The 20,909-nt window shown below is 53.2% G+C and overlaps 4 protein-coding genes across 4 annotated transcripts; 3 read left to right on the top strand and 1 right to left on the bottom strand.

Moving 5' to 3' along the window:
• Positions 1 to 86: 86 nt before the first annotated feature.
• On the top strand, positions 87 to 2,276 carry SMAC4_06544 (uncharacterized protein; the record flags this gene model as incomplete). The annotated part of the gene is made up of 2 exons (XM_003345942.2): positions 87 to 224; positions 848 to 2,276. 2 exons carry the CDS (start codon positions 87 to 89, stop codon positions 1,328 to 1,330), a joined length of 621 nt encoding a protein of 206 aa, XP_003345990.1. The 3' UTR covers positions 1,331 to 2,276.
• A 35-nt stretch (positions 2,277 to 2,311) lies between these two features.
• Positions 2,312 to 5,604, bottom strand: SMAC4_06543 (uncharacterized protein). Its single transcript, XM_003345941.2, has 2 exons — positions 5,285 to 5,604; positions 2,312 to 4,986 (listed from the first exon to the last, which is right to left on the bottom strand). The coding sequence occupies exon 2, from the start codon at positions 4,835 to 4,837 to the stop codon at positions 3,221 to 3,223; it is 1,617 nt and encodes a 538-aa protein (XP_003345989.1). The 5' UTR covers positions 4,838 to 4,986; positions 5,285 to 5,604; the 3' UTR covers positions 2,312 to 3,220.
• A 5,068-nt stretch (positions 5,605 to 10,672) lies between these two features.
• On the top strand, positions 10,673 to 17,008 carry SMAC4_06542 (uncharacterized protein). The gene is made up of 2 exons (XM_024655740.2): positions 10,673 to 12,343; positions 12,405 to 17,008. Exons 1-2 carry the CDS (start codon positions 12,091 to 12,093, stop codon positions 14,963 to 14,965), a joined length of 2,814 nt encoding a protein of 937 aa, XP_024511573.2. The 5' UTR covers positions 10,673 to 12,090; the 3' UTR covers positions 14,966 to 17,008.
• Positions 17,009 to 17,020: 12 nt separating this feature from the next.
• On the top strand, positions 17,021 to 19,952 carry SMAC4_06541 (uncharacterized protein). The gene is made up of 2 exons (XM_066090473.1): positions 17,021 to 17,488; positions 17,554 to 19,952. Exons 1-2 carry the CDS (start codon positions 17,208 to 17,210, stop codon positions 19,430 to 19,432), a joined length of 2,160 nt encoding a protein of 719 aa, XP_065946077.1. The 5' UTR covers positions 17,021 to 17,207; the 3' UTR covers positions 19,433 to 19,952.
• The last annotated feature ends 957 nt before the right edge of the window (positions 19,953 to 20,909 follow it).

The raw sequence follows: 20,909 nt of genomic DNA, 5'->3' as shown, positions 1-20,909 counted from the left end.
GGGAACCGTGTTTGATGGATAAAATATAACGGAGGATCGCAACTGCTCAACAGCGTGTATGGCACGTATTTGTGAGGGAAGGAGCCATGGGTCGCGCTCCCGCTCTTCCCTTGGCTCTTGCTGCTCATGATAGGAAAGTGCTTTCAAGCACCTTCCTCGAGATGGAAAGAACAGCAGTCCTGCGTGCCTCCACTCCCAGGAGTGCACCTCCTACCTTGGTCGTGGTCTGTCCTTCGCGTTCAATTTCCCAATCTGTCCCCACCTCATTTGAACGCAGCAACACACACAAACACAGTCTACTAACTTGGACCTCCAGTCCCGTCAAGTTCAACCTCAAGCCTTGCGGACCCAGCGGGCAACTTTTATCAAGTCCGTTGAATTGGAAGCTTCTTTGCAACTATCTGGAACCATTACGTGACATTGAGGTTGCCCAGCCATGGTCATCCCGCCGATCCAATCCTTCTATCAGAAGGAACCGCCTGCCTCTTCTGCCTTCTCCCAGGCCTCGACACTCCAAGGATCACTCGGATCCCGCCCTGCGGGCACAAACTGAAAGCCATTGAAAGAAATCTGGAAGCCACAGGACACTTATCAGAGAGTCAACATTTCTGAACTTCAGCCAGGAAGAGGCAAGGTCCGATTCATGGGGAGAATTGTCAACATATCCCCGGACAAGCCCGACAATCAGCCCAGAGCTCTTTCCTCTCTTCCCTCTGGATTCCACTTTATGGTGGTCAAAGACGATACGGGAGTAATTGGCGTGAGTATATCATCTTCCTCATTTTATCTTCTCAACTTTTCTAGAAGCAACCTGCGGACCTCTGGCTAACATTGAAGTCCCGCCCAGGTCAAACTTCTCGCCACCCAATCCGATATTCCCAACCTCCACATCGGGAAGCTTGTAACGATATGGACGGGCTTTGTGGGCAAGAACTCTATCATCCAGGTCCCTTTCGTGTCGATGATCGTTCCAGTACACCCCGGCCCAGCTTCGCAATCCTGTATCAAGTTTCACCAAGAGGGATCAAACCCAGAGGAGACGGGTTTCTGTCGTGTCCCTCTCGAATATGACACCGGTTCTCCGGCCTCTGAGATGCCGGGACTGATCAGTCTCAAAGCCCTCATGAAAGGCACGCAAACCCATGAGAAGAATGACAACGACACCTTAACAAGAGTCCTCGTCTGCGTTTCCAGCGTCGGCCCTCGCAAAACCATCAAGACCAACAACAAGCCAGGCACTCTAGACCTGGTTGAGGTTCATGTGTGTGACAAGACTGACCACTACGTGATTAGACTCTGGAGTGACCAGATTGTTTCAGCACGCGAATAGACTGCTGGACATACCGTCCTACTCATTACCAACCCAATATTTCATCCTCGCAAAAGAAATATAAACCCAGGACTGGGTATTGCCTTGAACTCAATAGTGGACGTGGATCCCGACTTCCCAGATGCCCACTGGCTTCGAAGGATGACAGAAGCCCTAACAAAAAGAGAGCGCATACCCATCCCGTTCCCCGTCGGCGTTTGGGATGTTGAAGATGCTATCAACGGCCCCAACAGGGTGCTGTACACCTTGGCAGACGTGGATGAGAGGGTGAGAGAGGACCCCAGCGTTGTGTTCACTGGGAAGCTCAACGTCCTCATAATCGGCGCCAGCATCTGCGAGACCCAGAGACAGAACAGACTATGTTATTTCGAATGGTGAATCAGTCAACTGGACCAAGCCCGCATGGTACTTACATACGAGTCCGCCTTTCATCCCATCCCCTCTACCCCTCGCCCTACGCACTATATAAGGTCCAGCACCAGGCCTTAATTTCAGCGCGGTCCACTTGGCCAAATGGTCGAGCGGTTCCGTGTATGAAGACATTGCCGGGTGCGCGGTACTCGTGGTACAGTTTCGTAGGTCGCAGCTGGAGCATGGTGGTTCGTTCCCTAAGTCTCCTATGCGACTGAGCTTTTCGCGATTTTTATCGCATTCAGCTATGTTGTGAAATGGCCTGGCTGCGTTCTCGGGATTTTCCTCCTCCATTTTCACTTACTTTTAGACGAAGTTTGTGTCTTGGTTGTTGCTGGGAAATGCGGCGGTTCCGATCGCAGGTTGGCACTGCATCTGTTGCACATGTCATGCATCCTATTTTCCACTATCTGTGGTAAAAAGACTGCCAGAAGCTGACAATACCTTATATGATACAGTTGCAACTTCCCCCTTTACTCCAACCAGTCGTCCGCGACATGCAAGAACTGCCACAAAGCTTGTGAACTAACCATCAACCCCCGCGTCACCGAACCCGTCGCCGACGAAACAGGATGTGTTGCCCCGGGCAAATTAGTCTGGAGCGATCGTGCATGGTCTGAGTTGCTCAGAGGTGGTTGTGGCATTTCTTTTGATGACAATCCTAAGGAAAACAACAGATTTATGGGGAGACAAAGACCGAATCCTCCCCAAGTAAGGATATTGCTGACTCTAGTATCAAATATGAGGAAGATCATGAGGCTGATTTTGCTGTGCCTCAACCTCACCAATACATCTGGAAGGACTTGATCAAAGTTGACCCGGCTTCACTCAAAGATTTGGAGGAACGACTGCTGTACTCCCGTGTTACCTTGACGTTTGACTGGTCCGCGGAGGTTAAGCGGCTCTGTGTGTTGGGCGTGGAATGGTGAAGATGACCGACAAGAACTGCCATTGGCGACTTTTTGTGGTTGATATGATATCACTTGACTGACCGAGATGTACGATGTTCATGGTCATGTTGAGCAGTTACGGGATTATATCAAGGGTTGAGGCTCGGGGATGTTGTGGACGAGGTATGACAAGATATTGCGGCGTAGACTAGAACTATGTGGCAGGAATTTACCGGTCGAGTCACCACCAATCACAACGTTAGTACTACACATCTCACCGAGAACAAGCAGAATCATCAAGATATGTAAGAACGGTGTTCATTATTGTACCTATCAAGGCATCCAGCAAAGACCAAGCTACCAACTATGCTCTCTTCCAAATTACCCTCCTTGTGACCAATTACCTGCTCTTAAACCGTTTTCCTCAACTTTCCCCATCAACGCTGTGCTAAGCAGAAAGCAACCGAAAGACACGCTCGCAATTCCTCCACAGTGAAAACCCCTTGAAATTCCTCCAATTAGGAGATCAGATATTGATCTCTAAGATCCTCTTCGAAACCATGACCGCGCAACCATATCGACTGACCGCTTAGAAGAGCTTGTGCTCAAGGGTCATGTCAGACTCGGGCTCGAGACCGACGCAGGCGCGGAAGATGTTGGTAAGGGCGGCACGCTGCTTGGCAAGGGCGTTGACAACGGGAGTGCCGGGGGGAGTGAGGGGAGCCTTGAGCATGTAGGAGAGGACGCTCAGGACGCTGTGGAAGTGCTTGAAGTCCTTCTCGGCAGCGGCGCCAGCCTCGGCAGCCTTCCACTGGATGCGGGTCATCATCTCGGTGACGACGACGAGATCGATGATCAAGGGGGAGGCGAGCAGAGAATCCTCGCACACGTTGAAGAGCGAGATGGTCTGGTGACCGCCGCAGAAGATCTCGGCGTAGTACTCGTCGAGGGCGCGCTTGTCATCGCCGACGGCAGGCATGTACTTGATCACGACGGTGTGGTCGGGGTGCTCGCCCTCCTTGTAGAGAACCGAGTTGGCGGCGACCATGTCGTCGACGACGTTGGACTTGGAAATCTCCTTGGAGCGGAACTGCTTCTGGGAAGACAAGTTGTAGCCGTCGTTGTTGCCCAAGTGGTTGTAGGACGCGATCGAGGTCAGCTTGATGCCGGCGTTGATGAGGAAGTCGGTCAGGGCGGACTTCATCTTGGTCTGGCCGGACTTGAAGTCGTCGCCGCCGATGAAGGCACCGTGGCGCTCGGCAAGCTCGATGGCGCCGGGCACGAAGGTGTTCTGGGGAGAGCCGTTGATGAAGGGAGTGCCCTCAAGGATGCAAGCAACGGAGAAGATGGTGGAGGGGGAGACCTCCTCATGGCCGGCCTCGATGGACTTGAGGAGGTTGTCGGCGGTGTCGTTGACGCCGTCAATCAAGTCGGCGTAACGCTCGGTGTTGGCAGTCCAGAGGACAATGACCTTGTCGAGGCCGTTGTTGGCCTTGAACTCGCGAATGTCCTTGCGGATCTGCTCAACGTGCTCCATGCTGGCCTTGGAGCCGGGGAGAACGTTGTCGGCACGGTTCTCCTGGTTGGCAGCAATGAAGTCGGGGTAGTAGATGGAGGGGAGGGGAGTCATCTTGGACATCTCCTCACGGACAAGCTCCTTCATGGTAGGCTGGAGGACCTTGGCGCGATCCATGGCCTTGTCGAGGGGCAAGCCGGAGATGTCCCAGCCGCCAATGACGAGGTCGTTGGGGTGGACCATGGGAAGGACGTTGTGGAAGGGAACGTTGACGTCCTTGCCCTTGGCGTCGATGCCGAGCTTGATGGTGGAACCCATGATGACGGAGCCGTAGTAGTTGGCCTCCTGGGTGCCCTCCTTGGTGGCCCAGCTGTACTTGTGCTTGTTGGCGAGGATGCCGGCAGTGACGGTGGTACCGTTGTTGCCGCCCCAGCCGACCAGCATCATACCGGTCTTGGGGACCTTTCTGTCGACCTTGAAGTCGTAGAGGGTCTCCTTGGGGACGGCGACATAGCTATCGCCCTCGAGGGTGCACAGGGTGGTGCGGTAGGTGTACTTGGAGCGAATCTCCTCGTCGGTGTAGACTACGTTGGGGGAGTTGACAACGAAAGTCTTGGGGGTGGTGTTGATGTGTCCATCACCGTTGGCATGAGCGCCGTTGGTGCCGTTGGTACCGTTGATAGAAGGCATGTTGACGGTAGTAAGGGTGGTTGTTCAGGTGCAGGTAAGTGGTTGGTTGGCTATCTTGGTTGATGGCAGTCTTTTATGGTGTAAAGACTGAGTCCGCTGAACTTCCGGGTGATGCAGAACAGCGAGCTCCTGCGTACGGGTGATGGACTCTGATATTTATATTAGCAAAGGGTTGGGAATTTGGAATATTTTTCCAACTGCTGGTGGCACAAAGCGCAGAGCCGCAAGGGTGGTGATGAGTGGGCTGGGCAAGTGAACGGGCCAGGGAATATGGGATGACCTCAAGGTTTTCCCCCCAGGCCCCTTCACGAACACCCGCGCGGTGAAGGTCCAACAAACGAGGGCATGGCAACACAGCAGAAGGGCGGCAGGTTGGTTGGTGGGTTGTAGGGATGACAGAAACGTGAAGGGGACGGCAGAAACTTGGAACAGTGAAGGGCGACTTACGAGTTGAGTAGGTTGGAAAACGTTTTGGCGGATGATGGGATCGCGGCTCGGGAGCGCGATCAGATGGTTAGTTGGCTTTACGGGGGGGAAGCGAGGTCGTGACCGGGATGGTCGGCGGGAATCTGGACTTGACAGAATTTGATCTTTTCTGAAGACGATGGGGATCGAAACAAAAGAACGAGCAGGGACGTTGGTTGGAAAGCCTTCTTTTTATACCTTGGGATCAGACCAGCAGGACAAGGGCTCCGCAAGGGACATGGCAGGAGATGTAGCCTCTTGGGAGGTGGTTCCGATGTGGATGTGGGTAGCTTCCATTCTCCATTGCACGTCTGGAGATTGGAGCTCCATTTCCATGCACCACTGCACCACGCGCGCGCGGCGGCGGGCGGCGGGCGTTCCCCTTGACCGCCCGAGGCTGCGCCAATGCAATTCACGAAAAAGGTACCTTTTTGGGGTAGGTAGACTAGTATTCATTCAGGGGTCTCGCAACATTTGCCCAAGCTCCGGGGTTTTCGGGCTCTAGACTTGCCCGCCCGTGACAGCTGCCTGTCCGGTCCGGGGCGTAGAGGACATTTTCAGATTGCAAAGTCGAATCACAGATCACGATGGGGATGGGTTGAATGACGGACCGAGATACTTTGAGGTGAATGTTGGGAATCCTGCAACATGGAATGATACGATACCGTGATACACGACTGGATGGCAGGAGCCAATGATAACCGCCCAGACGCCGATTTTCCCAAGGAATAATAACGTCCAAAAAGTGTTTGTGGTTAACTCCGTGATGAATTTTTGATCCCTCTTTTTTTTTACTTGCTCGATTTCTTCACCTTCAATGTCACCCCAACCCAACAGCTCCCCCCAACTGTTTGAATATGCTAGGCGGTATCAGATGTAAACCCCACGAAAGAGAGCCGAGTTACCCTTCACCTACGTACGCAAGCACGAGCACAACCTTTACAGAATCTGTTCACAACCTCAACAGGTATGCACATCCTGATCCTGTCTGAATCCGCTGTCTTCCCCTTGTGGGCCGGCCGAATCGAAAGGCGCCGGTTAAAGTTGCCCCTGGGAGAGACAGTGTCTGTACAACCTTTAACCTTTTTTTCGACAAATCGTCAAATTCGGGGTTTCCAACAAATTCTTTAGTCAAAAATGTTCACTCATCCTCGTCCTCGACAGGGCAGCCCGCACTGCACTGCTGGCTGCATTGTGCCACGGCGTGTCGGTTGTTAGGTTGTGCAGGTTCCATGCGGGCGGGTGGGCTGGCGGGGGTTGGGGATTTGGGGACGATGAGGGTCACTGAGGCCGTTTCTGGAGAGAACCGGCATCTCGGCCGCTTGATTGGCCCGCCCGTCTTCCACCTACCGGCCCACCTCCGGACACGGGAACCCCCTGAACCATCTTTCCATGCAATATTCTTTGGCGCTGGGGACACCCAGACTCGCCAGACAGCAAGACAACGCTCCAGCCTGCCGATTTGTCCACTCGATAACGGACAGATTCGGGTGCCGAGCGAGATAGGTGTCGTATGCCTGTGACTACGGTACCTACGGTGGCCGGGCGTGGATGGAAGAGCGGTCTGTCAACTTTTTTTGTCTCTTCTTGCGCATCCCGCGTCTCAAGCCCGACATTGGTCCATCACCGAAAAGTGCATTTCCATGGATCAGCATTTTGTTGTGAGCCTGTGTTCGCTTGTCGTAGGTTGACAGTGATCGAACCATAACTGCAGTGCTGTCGTCTCGCAGCTGCTAGTTTCTGTTCTTCTTACTGTGAGGTATTATCGCCTTTGTTGGTCGATCCCTGATGTCGTCGTGGCAGCACGCGGGGATGCCTGGATTTCTGGAATCATATGTCTCTCGTCGTCTCGTCTGCAAGCAGAGGGCACAGAACCAGAGAAAGAAAGGCTAGAAGCGAGCTCGTTGTCAACAAACCCCCACGGTCGTACCATGGCGAACAAGAATTATAGCTGCTTCAGCTGGGCTCAAGCATATACGAATTATCAGCTCAAGCCCAGAATGCAACTTGATACGGTTGCTGTAATCACGATAGGGCTCTGCTCCTTTGGCCGGCGCAAAATACTACACCATCACCGCAAAGGAAAGACTCGGCATCGAATGGCATTGTGGAACACCCGACAAAGCTATCAGAATCTGATTATTATTTTTCTTTCCTTCTTTCTGCTCGAGTCCCGTCCTACCCACGCATGCAGCTTCCATTTGACAGCGCAAAGTTGCATCATGACGGCAACGGACGGTCCCTATTGGGAACGAACACCTTTTCGAACTGATAGGTAACCCCAAATGTCCCATCCGCCTGCATGATGAAGGTTACTTTCGGGTTCCATATGCATCCTATCCTATTTTCCCTCCTGCCAGTTTAAGGGGTAGTGAGATTTTTTGGTTTATTCGAAATGCTTCCACTGAGTGATTCCCCCGAAGTCCCGAAGGAACATTTTGATATTTGCTAGCGAATTGAGAGCCTTTCTTTTACGGCATCTGTTACTAGAAAGTGACATTCGCCATCGAGCTAAGTCATTCTTAGTTACTATCTGTCGCCGAAATACGAATGCATGTTACGCAACGAAGAGCCAACTTGGTGGGATTTTGAAAGCCTCATCACTGCCGAACGGAGAGCACCCGGACACGACGCACTCGCACACACATTAGGAAATGTACTACCGAAGATCAAGGGTCCAGTTTCGTTACACGGAAAAGACGGCATAACCTCAACCTTTTTTTTTTTCCACCTTTCACCTGGAAACGTGTTTTGAGTAACACAAAGCCCGACTGTGGCGTGTCTTGGGTGCAATGCCTCGGGCTATGGAAATCGGAGCGTGTCTTGACATCGGAAGGTCTTGACCGCCCGGGCGGTCTGGACTCGAGGTTGACCTTTCCCTGTCCTGTGTACAACACGGTATTGCCAAAAAGAAGCAGATTGACAAGACTCGAGTTCGACAAGACAGACATACATAACTTACCGCAAGAACTGAGATGGCGGGTTTCAGACCCTTTTCGTTCCAGGTGTATTGCTCGACTACAGTTGCCCAGACAGCAGATATAGCCAACGAACGGCTATAACGCCGTTACACAGCGCAAGACTAAGTCATCGTTCTAGACCAACTTGAAGCTTATTGGAGATTTGGTTGCCCTTCATAGTGGTGACGTATTAACATAGACAGAAGCTCTGGTCTGATAGTTTCCGATTGGGAAGGACATTCATGCAACTTGGGAATACCGGCATTTCCGTAACCGGAGTCAAGAGGTCTCGCATTTGTGGTGTTGCAGAAGGCGAAGACAGAGAGACGAAGAGAAGAGGAGAGAAGGGAAGAGGAAAGAAGCAAAAACAATAACACGTAGAGAAAAAGGTAAATACTGTAGGTTAAACCAGATGACGAAGTAAGTGAGTCAAATCCGTTGACTGACATGAAGAAATCGCCAATGATAATCTTCTCGAAACCGAATGGTGTAGGTGAGGCGGCCCGGATCTTCGACCACCGCACACCATTCGCGGAACCACCATGGGGGTTGACATGCAGATGTTGACGGGCAGGTGAGTTGACAGGCCACGGAGCGGCTTGGCGGGAAGGGCCAGATTCGGACACATCCGTTCGCTTCAACATCCCACGCGGAGGCTCCCACGGTAACTGTAACACCCTCCCCCCCATCCTCAACATATACGTAGTGAGCGGCCGATTGCATCGAGTCAAAGGTTGACCTCTCAGCTCCTTGCCCTCTTACATGTACTCGGCGAGTATGAAGCCGACTGGGCGGGTTAAGGCAAGACTGCCGAGAGGTTTGAAACAATGTGCCTCGTGAAAGGGGAGGAGGGTATGAGGCATTGTTTGGGGAAATCAATCCACAAAGTTCGACGCCATGGTGGTAAGCTCGGCGGTAGGAAACTAAGGATGACAAGTTGGCTGGTTAAAATCTTCCACATCCAACGTCTTTGACAGACACTTGATGATGGCGGTTATGCGATCCTTGAAGTTCACGGCAGAGCATGATTGGCCGCCTCGGAAGGCGCTTCAGTCTCTTTTCCTCAAAGAAGGCAAGCCATTCAACCACATTGGAAAGGGTTAGTCATATGTACTGACTGTTTGAGCCTTGCAAATTGCAACAGCCAACACCCCCCTGAAGAGACGTCTTCCCAAAGGAAGACCAATCAGTCCCAAAAGGGACATTCCGAAATCACATGATAGGAATGAGACGTCTGCGATCAAAGAGTGGCTGGCCAATTATGTACCACGGGAATGATGGCCTCGTCTCAGAAGAGATTTTGATATAGACAGTGTCGGGTATACTACTTGAAAGAGGCCTCACTTGAAGAGTCAAAGCACCGTCCGATATCAACCTTGGTCTTGGTGTATCATGTTGACAGTAGTTCGCTTGCAGATACCTTATTTAACCGCTGGCGAGGTCGTACTGTGATGTACAGTTTCCAGCCTTGCTGGCTGCGATGTGATGCTGAATGGATGGTTCTTGATATCACCTCAGCCGTCCGTCCACCTTCACGGCTTCCATGTCATGCGGGGAGGCGATCCCAGTCCCAGGGGCATGATGAACCATGAGGGAGGTCATGCGCATCGAAGGTTGTGATGAATTGACGGTGGGATATGATGATGGTTGGCGCGCCGGTTTCATCAAATCCGATTTAGATGTTTCTCGTGCCGATTGCATGATGATCAGAGGTTGCTGGTGGGTATGCTTTTTTATGTTTCTGGAGGATGAGCCGAACCGCTGCAAGGTACGGGCAAGCACGCCCAGGTACAGGGCCCTGAGCAGCCAGTTTAGGCCAGGAGGGTGTCCAGCAATCAGCCAGTCGGCGAGCGAGGACCATCCAACGGCTCCACCCGTTCCTAGATGTGTGGAGAAGTGGCGCTTGCCTGCCAATTCGACTTCATGAGCGACTCTCCAGCGAAACAGGTACGCTACAGCGAGACTTACGCCAGGGCAAGAACGGGCTGGCCGGCTGGGAGGTGACCAAGTGGAGAGGTCAATAATGAGGAATCGACAAATGGACAATCAATGGAATCTTTATTCTCTCTGCGTGGACCGGCGATTAATTGCGGACGGAATGGCGCGAGGGAGATGATGTTGCTTTGGTCGGGTACAACACACTGCAAATGAGCTTCACTCATTGTTGGTACGCTACCTACTTTGTATGTTGCAACCTTCCATTCTCTTTGGTGCGCGTGGTGTTGCTAATTGATGGAAGGCAAATGAAAGGGATGGGATAATGCCAACGTTGACGAATGCGACACAACATTAAATAGATGTAACCGTTTTATACTGTAGGCTTGCTGCTGAAGTCGAAGGTGAACAAGTGCGGCCTTGCCTCTTCGATCGCCGTCGCAACATCATCAACCACTTCGCTTCACCAAAGTGGCCCTGGATGGAGACGCCTTTTCAGCCCTTTAACGACCTCACCTTATCTCATCTCTGAAATTGTTTCCATCCCGAGAATACCGGCGTCACTCCTTTAGTTTGGCGTAGAACGTTAGACAGAGTCTCTCGCTAGAATTTCTTCGTCTTCTCTGGCTTCCTTTTTGGCCGGCTTCTAGGTCTTGGACTCCTGGGGTTTCTGACGCTTCAGTTCTGCAGCAGACCAACACACCAAGACGGACGGCAGCGCCAATATACCTAACCTATCTTGGATCTTTCAGGGGCAGGGGTCGCCAGGCACGCCTCTTTCACGCCTCCCACGCCTCTTCGCACACGCTCTTTTGGGACAGGACACGCCTTTGATCGTGATCTCATCCATCCCCAGCTTCTCGCCTACCGTCGATAGCCATTGTCTTTCCCAGCGTCACTCGAGGCAAACAACGTGCCCCTGACGCCCGCCTCAACCTGGCCCTTTGTCATCGACCTCCCCTTGACGCCCAGAACGCCCCCCAATACCTCGCGTCAACGTCAACTGTTGCGGCGCTGTAACATTGAGGACACCCTCACCTGCCTCACGCCCTTCAAAGAGGTGGGAGACCGGAGAACTAGGGGGGCGCGCGAAGGGTGCCACTTGACCAGGGACTTTTGCTGGGGTTGGCTAGCCTACCGCACTGGCAGCTAGGGGCGTTCAAGGGTCGCATCCAAGGGTTGCCGGGGTAGGTCGTCCACCTTCACCCTCACCGACCTGATCGTCCTTCTTCAACGCTTCCTCGCTGTTCATACAATTCTTCCCGATTCCGACAACATTCCATAATCGAGACGCACCGAGACACCGTTGTGTCGTCTTCCCCGCATTTCTGCTTCGCTGTCGTCTAGCCCACCGACAGCCTCGTGGTGCTTAGCCGCGTTCCTCCTCACTCGACGGGAAGCCTCGACTCCGGCTCGTGGCGCGCATTCCTTCGACTTCTGTCTTCGATCAAAGCCGAATCCAACATCCACCTGCAACTGAGCAGATCCAGGGCCCAAAGACCACTTGGTGTTCGTTCTTTAATATCCTACCGCCCGCGAACATATCAATCTTTGTTGCTCGACCGCCTAAACGAGTACCTAGCAACCCACTTGACGTAACGCTTCGGTCGCCTGGGGCCTCGCCTGCTTTACAAGTAGGCACTGAGTTGGACATATCTCGGGGACTTGGAGTGATACGTCTGGCATAGGTGGTGAATGGTAATAGGAAGGCGTTCTGCTTGGATGAAGAAGCATATGCGGAATAAAGCACCCGTTACCACAACATTGGCTTTCGTCATTCGCTTCGCCCCTTCCAACTTCTCCTAGCTAATCCGGGGACCTGCATGGTGGTTCCTTCCGATTCAATCTTTTCAACCTGTTAAGTGAAGCGGCTTCAAGCCAAAGAAGGCAAGAATGGCTTCGGAAAGCTTCATGCCGACAGTAAAATGCTCGTCATGTGGCTGCCAAGTTCCAATCTCTATGATGGGCGAGCATGTTTGCGCCGGAAGTTCAGACACAGACGAGAAGGCAGACCCATCATCAGCAGACGAACCTGCCTCAACAGCTCCGCCAGCGCCAGCAACATCATTGTTTGGTCGACTGAACCCTTTTAGCGCCTTGTCTGCAGAGCAGCCTCCGGCGCCGCAAGTGGACACTTCTGTCGGTGGTAGGTTCCATCCTTTTTGATGTGGCTCAGATTCCCATAACTGACGATTCATGCCTCTCAGACCGACTATCCACAGGCCCGTCCCAAGACACTCGCGGATCGATCAGTCTATCGCCAAAGACCCAAAACGCACGACCTGGTCTCGGTGATGATTCACAACCGATGCGCCGGCCCAGCACCTTCGCGACGGGTAACGAGAAGGACCGAGCCCCAAACTTGCTACAACGTATGAACAGCATGACCCCTGGGCCATTCGATACGGATCGACGGCCGTCGGCGAGTGGGCGCAGTGTCTCTGATTTCCGTCCGACTACGCCGTTGGGTCGCAGCATGACGGACTTGCGGCCAAACACACCAGCACGCAGCATGACAGATCTAAGACCAAATACGCCAGCGCGGAGCATGACAGACCTAGCACCGAACACACCAGCGCGTAGCATGACAAATTTGCGACCAAATACACCAGCAGGCAACATGGCAGATCTGCGGCCTACCACCCCCATTGAACGGCCAGGGACATCGGCATCAAACATTTCTGCTGGACCCGGGAATCCGCTAACGCCAATGAGAGGGAACGGGCCGGAAGGATTTGGCCCTCTCCCACGGGGGCCGCCGCCAAATGGGCTCTCTCCTTCGGGACCTCCTCCCACGGGACCTCCGCCACCAGGACCTGTCCAACAAGACCTGAAGCCCGACGACGCCCTCACCATGCTGAATCGCGCCGAAACCTTTCCCCGGCCAAACCAAACTCCAGAGCCACCTCACCGGACACCATCCGCACCTGGATTCCGTCCCGAACGGCCCCGACGACCGTCCGAAGCAGCTAGAGATGCTGGAAGAGGCCCGATGCCAGGTCCGGTGCCAGGTCCAATGTCAGGTACGATGTTAGGCCCGAGGCCAGGCGCGATGCCAGGTCCAATTCCAATGACCAATGATCGAATGAGAAGGCCGAGTAGGGGCCCGGATACATCCCGTCCCCCGCCGCCGCGAACCGGCCTCGTTCGGGCGAGAACTACTGGGCCAGATGGAGCCCCAGCGGTACCAGCCATCAATCTCGCGGAGGAATTCGGAGTCGGAAACCCGTATCATCAACCATCCGAATCCGTTTCGTCCAACGGGTCAAGCCAGGCTTCCTCACAGGGTTCAAGCCAAGGTAATACCATGGAGCGCCGGCCAAGTCAGGCAAGTCAGGCTAGCTCGAGGACCAGTCCACCCCGATCCGTGGCATCTAGTGGGAGGAAAGGATCGGACACGCCGACACTTGACAGCTCTGTGACAGACCTGCAGTCTGTCGCAGACGAGGATGGAGGTAAACTGACGCGGACGCCGTCCACGCAATCAGTCCCTTATGATGGTGGTATCCCTCAAGCCCTCCGGAAGCTGAGACCACCACCCCTTAGCAAAAGGCCACCACCTCCAGACGGTGGATATGATCCACGAATTGACCCGCGCTTGCAGCGGAATAAGTCGCCCTTAGCTTCACCTGCTCTCGATCTTTCAGGTCTCGACGACCCAATGAATCGCCAATTTGATCGCGGAGTGTCCACACAGCCCGCACCATCTGCATCTCCGCTGCTGGCTTCGGCAACAATTGAGAGAAGGGATCGGTCCTCAACCGCCACGGCGAATAGTCAACAAGAACGCCCCCCTTCTCAATCCTCTCAGCGCCCAACAGAGCGGAGCAGTAGCCAGTCCCTGTCCGCACCGGAGGAACAACAACAAGAAGAAGAGCCGTCACAGCCAGAATCTCCTGCGTCTCCGGCAGAGGAGCGAAACGAGCCTCAAATTAAAACACAGACTAAGGAGCGACAGCCTTCTCAGTCATCGCAGCCCGCAGAGCCGCCATCTGCGAAGCCCAATGAGGAGCAACAAGAACCGAAGACGCAAACGAGCCCACGGGCTCCAGGGCAGGACGAACGGCCGCGTCGGAGCATCGATCGAACTGCGAAGCTAGACCAAGACCGGGAGCGGGCGCCCTCGCAGCCTCGGCAGCCTCCTGTGACTACCTCATCTCGTGGCGACTGCAAAGGCTGCAATCTGCCCATCACGGGCAAATCCATTTCCAGCGCAGATGGCCGTTTGACAGGACGCTACCACAAGGCCTGCTTCGTATGCTTCAACTGCCACCAGCCCTTCTCCTCCGCAACCTTTTACGTCCATCAGGACCGACCGTACTGTGAGCGCCATTACCACGAGCTGAACGGGAGTCTCTGCGGTAGTTGCGACAATGGCATCGAAGGCCAATACCTCGAGGATGAACGGCGCAGGAAGCACCACATCGGCTGTTTCCGTTGTGGCGATTGCAAGCTCGTGCTGAAGGACGGCTATTTCGAGGTTCATGGGAAAGCTTACTGCGAAAAGGATGCTTGGAGGAGGGTGCAGTGGCTCGCTAATAATGGCGGAGGTCCGGGTCGGAAGCCTCCTCCGCCTGGACCGCGGTTCGGACCTCCTGGAGCAGCCGGGCCACCACGGACCGGGCCTATGGGTCCTGGTATGGGTGGTATGGGCCGCCCCGGCATGGGCCCCATGGGCCCCATGGGGATGGGTCCGGGCGCGCATGGACTGCCGCCGCCGGGCATGCCTCGCATGGAGAAGCGTATGACTAGACTTGGCATGATGTGAGCTGCTTCAGCTTCAGTACTCTCGAGAGCTGATTGATAGTTCTCGCGAGGGCTTTACATATTCCTTCCTCCCTTATGAGAGGGAGGGAGGGGGCCGGCTCTCTTGACTGAAATATTGTCTCGGCCTCTCTCCCCCTTACGGAATATGCACGGGTACTCGCGTTTTGCGTGCCAGAGATACCTCTTTTGGATATGCGCGACCCATAGACTGGGTTGGACGCGAAACTTTACTTACTTTCTTGGTTAATTTCTGATACCCACCAACTAGTTTGGCTTTATCTACAGCCTCCTTTCTCTCCTTCCCTTTGTATCAAAAAACACATAACATGTAATTTCTGATGATAATCTCACAATGTACAAGAAACAGACACCCCCGATCACCAACTCTACTTACTCCTGGGTAGGTGGGAGCAGATGGAGGTTCAGAACAGGCTGGGGAGGAGAATAGGAAGAGGGAATTGAGCTTCAGGTGTTGCTGGGAAAGGAAGCACGAGGGCGAGCTGGAGATCCTACTGTGACACATCAAGGGCCAGGCAGTAGTAGTACAACCGGGAGGTTGCAGCGCCAGATTGCAGAAGGGGCAAAGAATCTGAAGGAGGAGAGAAGAAGATAGAGAGTGCAAATATACACGCTGCAACACGCAATGCGTCACAGCTGTTGAATTCAACTACAGCCTATCTTGTGTCCTACCATCATGTGCTTCAAAACATCATTGTGGCACACATTTGTGGGCGAGTACTACCGAGCTGTCCCTGCGCTGGTCTCGGCAGTTGGTCTTTTGGCCGTACTTTTGCTTAGAGCTCCTCGAGATAGCGGAAGTATGTGACTGAGTGTGTGACGTTCGCTTGAGAATTGTGAAACCAAACGGTCGTCAGGGGTACCCGGACTCTTGGGTTGGTAGATCTAGGGGATCTTCATCCAGGTCGCATGCATGGGGCCATCTACATTCCAAAGGTTGGAAGGTGTGTGTGGACATGTGGTTGTATTGGCTGTTGTTTAACAGGGGATATATCGGTCGTTGGGGTTTGATTCTGGATACAGTCCTGAGATGTTGAAGACGAAAGACTTTTGCCCTCGATCGGTGCCATACTCATATCTCTGTTGCAAATGCAACCACTTAGTCTTCTCTGCTAGGGAAGCAAATTATGTAAGTTGTTTGTTCACATCCGGAAAACGGCTCGGTACGTATCCGTTCAATATGCTGGTGTAACCCTCAGCCTAGGTTACAATAGAGTCCAGGGAATCAGCAAGAGGTAGGTAGCCATAACGAAGCTTGTGAAGACACTTTATTATCCAGTAGGAATTTCCACAGTTACGGGACGGTACGATGTTAGAAATGAACGCTTAGTACTCGTTATTTTCAGACACGTGTAGTAGTGGCTCCCAGCCGGCAGGTGTCGAATCTCCCAGTTTGAGACGGGCTCTTACATATAATATCTGGAGTCTTCGTAACACGCCCCTGGGAACATCCAGACTCATCATGTCTTGAAAGCCGGCATTACGGAAGGCCACTTCTTCCACAAAGTATTCCGCTGTATGAAATTTGACGGGAGGCCCATGGCATCCACAATCTCTTAAGGCCCCAGCCTCGAAAGCGCGGGTAGGTGCTATCCTCGCCCAACTAAAGGATGTTTCGAGTTTGAAGTCACAAACAAATCGCACCTTCCAATTTCATCCCATCATTTCTGAGTCCAGGTCTGGACCGGTGGGGAGCCGTAACACGTGGATACGGCCGAATTTCGGGTTTCCTTCCTCCCACGCAAGTGAAGGGGGAAGAAACGAAGGAGCACTGACAAGGGCGTTGCGTGTTTCATCGTGCTACCTGCTTGCTGTCCTTGATGTCTCGCAGGGCCATCGCTTGCAAGCTGCCGATCACAGTACCCAGACATTTGATAGTGTCGTGGTTTGGATTCCAGGATCTATCGAGATTGTCGGCCCGCATCCCTTCGAGTTCTTCGACCTTCGACCTGCGACCCACGACCTGCGGGCCACGAAGAAACTTGTCTTGCCCCTCCCTTACTCTTCAAGTGAGCGTTTGACTTCACTCCCCGCTAGCTTTCTTGATCATGATTTCGACCACGACCAAATCACAGTCTTTCTCTGGTTAGATTCTTCAAGTGGTACTAGGCGGGACTGTTTGATACGGTCAGGCGCTCGTCGCCTTCTTTGCGCGCTTGCGAAACCCAGGCACCTGGAGTGCCCACGACCATTCAAACCTCACACTCGTTTTTTTTTCTCCAACCATGATAGTCCGGCTCCGGCGTCACCGGGCGCTGGGCCAGCCCCTCGTTCTTGTTTCTATCATACTCGTCATACTCGTCACGGCGAGTTTTCTTCTCAGGAGCCAGCGATACAAGTCGATACAACTCACGGATGCGACCGACTTCACCAAACCGCCGACGGCCACGGATGGCGCAACGACTACACAGGTCCATGAGGTGATGCACTCCGACGCCGAGGCCGATAATCACCAAGAAGTACCAACGCAGGAAGAGTTCGAGGAGGAGAGCAGGGAGCTGCTGGAGTAAGCCGTGGCCTTGAAGAAGCATCCAATTGAGTCCAGTGACTGACGATTTTTGGTCGATATAGTAATCCTGACGCGGGCGCAATCTATGGAAATACCCTCGAGACACTCGTCGATAAAGAAAAGTGGACGACTCAACAAAAGAAAGCCCTCGCCAGAACACGCAGCAAAGTGCCCTACAGTCTCGACAAGCCGTACATCTTCAACCCATATCCACAGTACAACAGTCGAGCCTGGAAGGCGTCACACTCTGCATATACATCATGCTTGGGTCCAACAGGGAAAGAGGTGGAGGATATCCAGGTATTCAAAGGCCATCCAGCCAAGTTTCCCCAACCTGGTTTCGGCAGCTACGAGCTTTTAGGAATCGACAAGAATCTTTGCTTTGAGCGAGAGACCAGGCTAGGCCCGTACGGAGTGGCACCCGTGGAGGATAAGAATGGGCAGCCTGTTGATTGGGATAACGTGGACTGGGGAGAGCTGCAGTTGCAGTGCCTAGACAAGAACAAGGGACGGTTTGCGACGGAATATCCTTCCAAAAGCTTCTCCGACAGTGACAGCGGGTTCCACGTGGTGACAGAAAGAGAGCACAAGGCAGACGGAGCTGCAGATGTGATCGCGAAGAACGCGAAACGATGGTGGGATCCGGTAAAGCAGTATGGATCGCCTACCAACATGACGGGTAGAACTGACGCGACGGTAACGGAGCCAAAAAGCGCAGTCCTTCTGCGCTCTTACACCGGGAAGAAATACACGGAGAACGACAAGCAAGTCATCAGATCCATGGTAACGGAGCTGAGCTTGCGAACCGGAGGCCAATATCAGGTCTTTCTTTTCGTCCATGTCAAGGAGGACCGCGACATCTGGTCGGACGACGAAGTCTATGAAGAAATCTTGGACACCGCCGTTCCTGTCGAATTCCGAGGGATGACGGTACTCTGGGATGAGGCTTCGATGAAGTTGGTGTACCCGAAACTGAGCAAGGAGGCCATCCGAGTCCACAACGCACAGTTTTTGTCTGTCCAAGTATTCATGCAGAAGTTCCGAGAGTTCGACTACGTCTGGAACTGGGAGGTGGATAGTCGTCTGACCGGTCATCATTACGACTTTTTGGCTAAACTTGAGGACTTTAGCAGGAAGCAACCGAGGAAGGGCCTTTGGGAACGGAACGGCCAATTTTATATCCCCTCTTACCATGGTGATTACAACACGGAATTTCGAAAGACCGTTGAAGATGCGGCTGGTCAGGATTCGGTATGGGGTGCCCCTAAATTACCCGTCGTCAACCCAATCGGGACAAAACCACTCGTTTCAACACCAGAGCTGGACCGATATGAGTGGGGTGTCGGCGAGGAAGCCGATCTCATCACCCTGTCGCCCATGTTCAACCCTATAGACAGCAACTGGGTTCTGCGCGATCAAGTGTGGGGTTACCCATCCGACGCCTTCTCAGGCAAAGATCTCCCTCGCAGGGCGACCATCATCACGCAAGCGCGATTGTCGAGGAAGCTGGTCGATGTGATGCACGCCGAGAATCTCAAGGGGAACCACGTCGGCTCCGAAATGGTAGCCCCGACCACGGCTTTGATCCACGGACTCAAGGCCGTATACGCCCCAATGCCCGTGTTCTTCGACCGGCCATGGAACGGTACCCAGCTGGCGCGATGGTTCAACGGTGGACCGCGAGGACAGAGCGGTGGGCTGGGGAGCGCGATGGGATGGGGTAGAGAAGGGAGGTTCCAGGGTGCCACGTGGTATTTCCGGGCCGTCCCGCCGCCACGGTTGTATCATAACTGGATGGGATATGAAGATACAGGTATCGGGGGTGCCGAGTGGGAGCGCAGTCATGGGAGGCCGTGTCTGCCGGCTATGTTTCTCCATCCGCTTAAGGACGTCAGGCCGACACCAAAGGGGTATACGTCTGAGTCGAGGTTGCCATACTAAATGTATTAATGTTGAAATTAGAAAGGAACTGTAGGCATAGCTATGCTTTATGTGGGAAGGGCAGTACGTGTCCATGCAAGCAAGTCATGTCAATCCAGCTGCACCGTTTTGGCAGATATCTTCATGCGAGATGTCGTTTTGTCTCCTTGGTTCACCACAACTTGGCGGGATGAACTGATGTGCCCGCTCCGTTGGTGAGACTCAACTCCGTAAACACACTACCTAGTGGCAGTTTATGGAGAAATGGGAGTTAAGAGTCACACAAATGTGGATTGTTTTGAGTCTCGTGACGTCGCCTTCATGCCGCGATGACTGACTGCGGAGGTTGTGCAAATCCAAAAGCCCCTTTTTGCAACCCTAACCCTTCACGCCTGGCAAGGAAGAAAAGAGTCACGAGGGCCTTGGTGGGCGGGAACCCCTTTTTTGGGGATCGACCTGCATGGTTCCAGACCATATACTACCACGGTGAGCTGAGGAGGATGATCACAGGGCGAACTATATTCCTTTCGAAACGAGGGCGATCTCATGGCTTTTGCCCAGTTTTGTCAGGCGGCTCACTTCCTAGAACTGTTAGAGCGCCTAGCCAACTCGTTGTCAACACAATTTTGACTTTTTCCCCTTTTGGCTGTTGTACCATAGAGGTAGGTTTTCACCGCTGTTGAGTCACGGATTGCCATGATACCTAGGTATGCTGTTGGGTTATTGGAGAAGAAGAAGAAGAAGAAAGGAGTTGCAAAGTTGGGATTTGCACTTTTGCGCAATTATATGTTCCCTGATCGTCGCTCCGGAATGTGTACTTCCAGAACGTACGATGATGATAGCTCCGTTCGCGTGATAAGGGAGATTTCGCTTCGAATCGAAATCCGGTCCCGCTGAGGAGGAATGAGGATGGTCATAATACAGTAGAGGTAGTTTTGCCGTCATCGGGCTCCGTTATTTGATGGATACCTTTACCTATTTTTACTCAACAGAAACCTCATCCAGAGAGAAAGGGCCTGGGCTTGTTTAGTTCATTTTGGAAAAATGTAAAACTTTGAAAGGAAGAAAGGGGCAAGGTAGAATAGAATAAAAGAAGCCAAGCGAAGCCATGGAGGTTGTCACAACACGCACGGCGGAAGACGTGCTCACGGTTCGCTCATAAAAAGGTGTGTTTAAAGAGACAAGATTGGCGTTGATTGGCAGTCGATGGCGGTGAGGTGTGGGGTCCAATGGAGAGCGAATGAGGCCAACCTGCACCCAGAATGCGCCAAAGTGCGCCAAAGTGGCACGATGTTCTTTCTTTCGCTCGCTCCCGGCTCCGTAACTAACCCCGTCCAGGGAGAGAGGTTTGCCAGTGGTGTTGCGGAAGCTGGTTCCCTGGTGTTTTTGAGGTTTCCCCTTGTCAGCAACTGCCCTTTTCTGTGGTTGCAGCTGCGACGGACGGGAACTTCTGGACGCACAATCAGACGAGAATGACAAGCCACGGACCAACGCTCAG

Source organism: Sordaria macrospora, chromosome 2, assembly GCF_033870435.1.
Source record: "Sordaria macrospora chromosome 2, complete sequence".
Classification (NCBI taxonomy): Eukaryota; Fungi; Ascomycota; class Sordariomycetes; order Sordariales; family Sordariaceae; genus Sordaria; species Sordaria macrospora.
Note: the sequence above shows the minus strand (reverse complement) of the source record. Positions and strands in the feature narration are given on the sequence as shown.